The sequence below is a fragment of the Lucilia sericata genome, unplaced genomic scaffold (genome assembly GCF_015586225.1).
Source record: "Lucilia sericata isolate MDLA Ls3-8-SP2 unplaced genomic scaffold, ASM1558622v1 Contig000479F_arrow, whole genome shotgun sequence".
Classification (NCBI taxonomy): domain Eukaryota; kingdom Metazoa; phylum Arthropoda; class Insecta; order Diptera; family Calliphoridae; genus Lucilia; species Lucilia sericata.
In genome coordinates, this window is record NW_023994494.1 from 242501 (window position 1) to 249368 (window position 6868).

Consider the following 6868-nt stretch of genomic DNA (forward strand, 5'->3'; position numbering starts at 1 on the left):
TTATATATAGTCTGGACAACATTGTTTCCTGCAATTCGGTCTACAGCCTGAACTTGACTCTAGAATTAGGAACAATTTCCAACCTATTGCCTAGTCAGACAATAAATTCTTCCATTATGCTATTAATCTAACATGAATAAAATAAACTTCAATTTATTTGGTCTTTTCTTAATACAATACAGTATTTTCAATATATTTTCTTTTTTTATTCGGAACTTGATTCAATGTGAGCACAGTGTACAATTACTAAAAAACAATTAATAAAATTGTCATCATCACCAAAAACTCAACTTTGGATTTTACAAAAATACATAATAAGAAATCATATAAGTAAATAATTAAACTAAAAAATCATAAAAAATAAGCAAATACACAATTGCTACTAAGAAGAAAATGAAGCAGTTAGTGGAGGGGCAGTAGCACCGACAACTCACAATTCAGTGTGAGCATATTCAGTCTCTTTTTCTTTCGGTACAATGAAGAGACCTTCGGCAGTAGTCCATCTTGTACCATGTGAAGGATTACTCATGCCGACTACCTCCATTTGTCCGGAAATAGGACGACCAAAGGAACGGCCAGACATGGACAGATAAGCTCCGGTATCAATGTGACGTAGACGTACATGAGCATCACGTACCCATTCGTTGTTGCTGCAAATCAATTCCCAGTGATCACCAGAATCACCAACACCATTATCACCATAAGCGGAAACTTCTTGTTCGCCCGATAGTGGAGAGGAGAAGAAATGCGAGTGTAGATTTCTTTTTGTGCTTAAATGTTCCAAACGTATAGTGTCACCACACTTAATGGGTTCGCCTCTATCACAAAATTTATTAGTGGCAGCTTTAATCACCCAATGACTGTTGACATCTTCCTTCAATTCAATACCGGTGACCGACTGTTGTCCTGAGCCAGAACCATATTTAACATCATGTGAATGCAAACGCATGCCATAATCAGAGTTGAGAAGTTTTATTATGGAACCACAAGTAACGAAATTTGTTTTAGCTCCTGCAAATTGAATAATAGTTTTAATGGCTTTTACTAGGTATAATTTGCTACGCTATTGCTATCACAACAGTATTTATATTTCATTTAAAAGGGGGCGGTTGAATGACCAATCACAGCCGGCCACATTTGTTTGCTTTATTACTTACCAATAGCCTCTGGTATTTCGCATAAAACTGCAAATATTGTCAATGAAACTAAGTAACTTTTATGGTATTTCATTTTTTAACGTCGTTTTTAAAGATTAAAATGATTATTTTATTAATTTTATTTAAAGTTTATTGTTTATGCAAAATGTTATTGAAAAAACCACCTAAAATATCAACGTCTAAGAAAATAATATTAAAAAGAGAGAGAGAGACACGCAAACAATTGTCAAAAAATGTTGTCAATGTTGACAGCGGAGATAATAACAAAAAAATAGTGTACAGTGTTGTAAAGTGAGAGAAATATATTTTTTAAGTGTAGCCAGATGATACAAATTAATTTTAATTAAATGAGCTGCACACATTAACTGAAGCATTAGAATAACTAATATTAGTCTGTATTAATTTTTTTAAATAGATTAATCTCCGGAAATTATGAACATCTTTCGTCTGCCCTAGAGACTTGAAATAAACACAATATCTGGCAACATACTCAGTAATTAGCACCTCAATATTAACCCTTTACAACACTGTCACAGCTAACATTTTACAACACTCTCAACAGCTGATTACCTTAAATAAAGAAATTAAAAATTTTCGCAAAATTTTCTTTATATTTCATCGCCCACTTTTATTAACACTGTGAAAATTCAATTATTACAAAAATTAATGGAGTACAAGAGATTATTTATATTCACATTACTATTGGCAACATGTTTTTTAATTGGCGTGACATGGGTAAGTTTTATTTTCTTCAGGCGACTTTATTCAAAATTTGTTTAATAAAAATACCATTTCAGGCTGACAATGCCACACAAATAAATGGAACGGAGATAAAGGTACAGAAGCCAGCTTTGGTTAGTAGTACTGCTGGACCACCCATAACTAAGGTATTAACTAAATCCGAACTACCAGCAGCCAATACAACGACAGCACCCAAATGGTAAGTTGTTTATGTTTCTTTGTTATTATTGTTGTTATACCCTACACCTCTATAGTAGAGTAAGTATTATGTGTTTGTATTTATGTTTCTAATACGCAACTAAATTCTGTACAGATTTACTTTTTGAGATCTTTGTAATTAAACTGAAATTTTAAGAAAATCTCAATGTGATACATGTTTGGCCCAAAAACTAAAATGTATAACTTTATTATCGTAGCTTTCATAAATCGAAACATTAGAACAATACTGAATACTATAGTGTAGAGTTTTGTATGGCCGACCAAGTTTGACCATTATATTTTACCAAACTTTTCAGAAGTGTTAATTTTATTAGTTGATAGTAGTTTTAGTAATGTTTGTTTTATTTATTAATCTATTTACTAAATTTTTGACAATTTAATTTGTGTGTTATTTTAATTCTAGCGTCTGTGATGGGGCTTTATTACCACGTTTGGGTGAAAACGGTAAGGCTTTAGAAATCTGCCCAGAGTGTAAATGTAAACATGAAGCCCGCAATACTACCTTAATTAAGGTAAGTGCTTTACAATCCGTTGGCTAAAAAAGATTTGAAAATTTTTTCGTAAGAGTAAACGCCCACCAAGAAAGGTTGGATAGATAGATAGATAGATAGATAGATAGATAGATAGATAGATAGATAGATAGATAGATAGATAGATAGATAGATAGATAGATAGATAGATAGATAGATAGATAGATAGATAGATAGATAGATAGATAGATAGATAAGATAGATAGATAGATAGATAGATAGATAGATAGATAGATAGATAGATAGATAGATAGATAGATAGATAGATAGATAGATAGATAGGTAGATAGATAGATAGATAGATAGATAGATAGGTAGATATATAAAAGTAGATAGATAGATAAAAGTAGATAGATAGATAAAGTAGATAGATAGATAGATAGATAGATAGATAGATAGATAGATAGATAGATATGTAGGTAATAAAAAAACAAAAATAAATAAAACCTATTTTATTGAAAATCTGGAGCCGAATTACCGCATAAAATTGATCTGGAAATTTATTTTCTATACGAAAGCTTATTTAATCACCAATACGGTAATTCGGTATTTAACATTAAACCTAAACCTTAAAAAATTACTTATATTCTATTTTTATTTGCAGGTCGTTGTAATAATTGTTATTTGGATTATATCCATACTAGTGATATACATGCTCTTCCTTATGTGTCTGGATCCGCTGTTAAACAAACGTGTCAAGGCCAACTATCAGGAGCACACCAATGAAGATGTACATATGAAACGTTATGCTAGCGTTAAATATAGTCTTTTAGTAGAAGATAATAAAGATTCAGACTGATTTTTTTCGTTTTTTTGTTAATTTTGTTACAAAATTTCTTTATTTTTATTACTTTTTTATATAATTGTTGAATTTTGCACATTTTTCATTTCTTATGTATGCTTATTAGAACAAACATTTGCTGTTGCATTTAAAATTTCATTTTTCATTGATTAAACCACTGGTGTCATCAATTGTTTTTGTTTCTTTAAATTTAGTTTAGTAGTTTTCTTTTAATGCTTGTATTACTTTTAGTGTTGTTTTGTTAAAATAATAAGCGCTTACTAAATATGTATTTTTTATTTTCTAATTTTCTCTTTCTCTTATTTAGGATGATACCACTACTGCTTCTCCTTCTATGCCTTCTACAGCAAATCAAGAACTTAATGCCCGAGCCAATGTTCTTAATCGGGTGGGTCATCAACAGGACAAATGGAAGAGACAAGTGCGTGAACAACGTCGTCACATCTACGATAGACGTACCATGCTTAATTAAAAAAATGACATTATTTGGCAGGCAATTTGCTTAAAAACAGGGTGGCGGTTTAGACACAACAACCACGCCTTAAAAAAACATTTTATTGTTTATAATTATTATTATATTATGTATTAGAAACCCATAATAGTTTCATTGATTGCTATATTTAACAAAGATTTTTTTCTTATTTTCTTTGCTTTTTTTCCATGCTTTTTTAAATTGTAAATTTGTTTATGTCATTTAATCAATTAATTATTTTGTCATTGTTTACACTTTGGGCCTCATCTTGGTTTAGGATCTCGTATCATTTGAATGAACGTAATTAGTATTGATTTTATATGTTTCCTCTTTATTCTTTCTATTATATTTTGGCACTTTTGTATTTGTCTATACATATTCTCAAACATACCAATATTTGAAACATACTTTATTAATTTAATTAATTAGGATTAAAATCATAACTTATCAAGTAGAGAACAAAATTTAATAAACGAAATATAATTATATTTAATCAAAATTATTCTAAAAATATAGATATTTTGAATGAAATTTGAAAAGGATTTGTTGTTGAGAAACAACTTGCCTAATGTTGCCGATTTTTTTACACAGGTTAGGATGAAGCAAGAGCAGGTCACGAAACTTACTAGTGTTCTCATACCTATTGCATCCAAGTCGAGAAAGCGCAGCTTTGCGCTCTATTCTTCTATTTCTATTATTAATTATTTATATTGAATCAATCAATTTTATTGATAGCAGATCCGGGGTTTTACCCTCAATCTCTCAAGTCTCACTCAGATCAAATGCCAGAGAGAGTTTTTCTCTATCGCGATGTGAAACTAAACCATTTCGAAAATCGATGCACTTATATATGTATGTTTTTGACATACCAACTCCAATACATTTTGAAACGAGTTCCCAAATACCGGCCTTATTATCTTTTCTATACTTTAGACCCGTATAAGGATATTCTTTTCCTTATACTTTCAAAGGTTTTGTTTAACTAAAATGTAGTATGACATTGAAAAATATTTTAGCAAAGACTTATCATTGTAGAGGCCATTTGTCTAGAATAATGCATCCTCCAAATTCTTGGTTTTTTTTTAACTAAAATGTAGTATGACATTGAAAAATATTTTAGCAAAGACTTATCATTGTAGAGGCCATGTGTCTAGAATAATGCATCCTCCAAATTCTTGGTTTTTCCTTTATCCTTTCATAATCCACTATAATCACCCCTCTTCTGCACTTTGAATTGAAATTTCCTCCGTTTGACAAATTTATTATTCTCCATTGCGTTTCCGTTCAATGTTTTACAATTATGCGTATTATTACACTCGTAGGTTTTTGAGAATAGTGATGAACTAAAAGCTGTATTTACAAAAAGTTGTTTACCGAAATATATCATAGCTAAACATTAACTTCCAGGGATACACATTACAATTTTAAAATCTAATAAAACATCCACATTTTGTAAATTTTTTAAATTATATTTAAAAAATCACTCTCCATTTAAGTGTTTTTTTACAAAAATCTTACGTTTTCCAAATTACAAATTAAATTTTATTAAAAAAAGAAAATTAATAACCCTTAACCATAGTAGCCAATTGCCAATTTTCATTAACATTGAAGGACCCTGGACAACACTGCCTTCTTTGGTTGCAAACAGCCACAGTGTATTTGGGCATGGAGCGACAATCACGATAGTACAAAACTTCCATACATTTGCGCAACTGTTAGAGAGTTTTAACAAAAAATATAGTAAATTTATAAACAAATAAATTTAAAACAATTTACCACTTCCGAAGCTTGTTGTTGTGTCAACTTTTGACCCTCGACAAGTTGTTCACGCACCAAGGGTAAAGCTAAATGCTTGCCAAAACCAGTGGCCACAACATCATCTTCATAGGCACGACCACGTAAATCGACATGACCCAAAAAGGGTACACCTTCATGGTCTACACCACCCACCACCATTTCCAACCACAAGGGATTGAACCGACTGCGGCGATTGTAGAACACACGAGTCAACCAGTTGTATAAAGATTTGGGTTTCATATCGATTTCATCTTCATGACACATGTCTTCTACCATTTTTTGATCAATACTACGTTTAAGAGACTGGAAATCAGCATAATCACCACCAGCACCCATAATAGTTTTCTCATTAATTTTAAACACACGTTGAACATCTTGGTAGCGGGCCAAGGAACCGTATGAAACCAAATTATCGGCGGCAATCATAACACCACCATCAAACTTAATGCCCACCACAGAGGTACCCGTGGTAATGGGAGATCTTTTAAAGAAAAATTAATTTTAGTTAATTTTAATAAAATTTGAGTTTTCTTTTCACACTTACGAACTGTGCTGTGTTCCAAAGAGACCGGGTGTTGTAAACTCTTTACTTTGTGCCTTATTCATAAGGCCATTATAGCCTCCTGTGAAATTATAGAATTGACCGGGTGCTGGTCCATTGGTCCAGAATTGCTGTTGAAACATTTGGTTACCGTTATACATAGTTATTTCTTTTGTTTTATTGTTAATTATTTCCTAAATAAAACTCGCAAAATTTAGTGAAAAATTGCAAGTTGTTCAATGCTTGAAGTGTTGTATTTTTCGAATGACAAACAAAATTTTTGTTACCCAGCGTTGTCTAAAAGAGGAAGAGATTTTCAATATCTGTTAGAGACCGGCGCCGACAAATATTAACGACGGCGGCGGCTGATACTAAAATATTATTTCAGTTATGTTTTTAAATTTTTAATCGATATTAATAAAGGGTGGACTTTGTACAACTTAATATAAAACAAGTTAGAGTAATAATATTCGACTAAACCGAATTTTAAATACCTTTCACTTATAAGCAGTTTTTTATGAACAAGCCGAATATTTATAGAAATTTTAAAAATGTCGCAGAATGATTTGTATATATTCGACTATAATTTTATGCCGATATATGGGGCTT

At 31.2% G+C, this 6868-nt stretch overlaps 3 protein-coding genes across 3 annotated transcripts; 1 reads left to right on the top strand and 2 right to left on the bottom strand.

The window, feature by feature from the left end:
• Nucleotides 1–156: 156 nt before the first annotated feature.
• LOC119605377 (stromal cell-derived factor 2) lies at nucleotides 157–1402 on the bottom strand. Its single transcript, XM_037958436.1, has 2 exons — nucleotides 1158–1402; nucleotides 157–1011 (listed from the first exon to the last, which is right to left on the bottom strand). Exons 1-2 carry the CDS (start codon nucleotides 1228–1230, stop codon nucleotides 431–433), a joined length of 654 nt encoding a protein of 217 aa, XP_037814364.1. The 5' UTR covers nucleotides 1231–1402; the 3' UTR covers nucleotides 157–430.
• Nucleotides 1403–1656: 254 nt separating this feature from the next.
• On the top strand, nucleotides 1657–4414 carry LOC119605378 (uncharacterized protein CG1161). The gene is made up of 5 exons (XM_037958437.1): nucleotides 1657–1892; nucleotides 1955–2097; nucleotides 2521–2629; nucleotides 3252–3377; nucleotides 3757–4414. The coding sequence occupies exons 1-5, from the start codon at nucleotides 1824–1826 to the stop codon at nucleotides 3919–3921; spliced, it is 612 nt and encodes a 203-aa protein (XP_037814365.1). The 5' UTR covers nucleotides 1657–1823; the 3' UTR covers nucleotides 3922–4414.
• A 955-nt stretch (nucleotides 4415–5369) lies between these two features.
• On the bottom strand, nucleotides 5370–6544 carry LOC119605375 (proteasome subunit beta type-4). Its single transcript, XM_037958434.1, has 3 exons — nucleotides 6263–6544; nucleotides 5698–6199; nucleotides 5370–5633 (listed from the first exon to the last, which is right to left on the bottom strand). The coding sequence occupies exons 1-3, from the start codon at nucleotides 6418–6420 to the stop codon at nucleotides 5481–5483; spliced, it is 813 nt and encodes a 270-aa protein (XP_037814362.1). The 5' UTR covers nucleotides 6421–6544; the 3' UTR covers nucleotides 5370–5480.
• Between the last annotated feature and the right edge of the window lie 324 nt (nucleotides 6545–6868).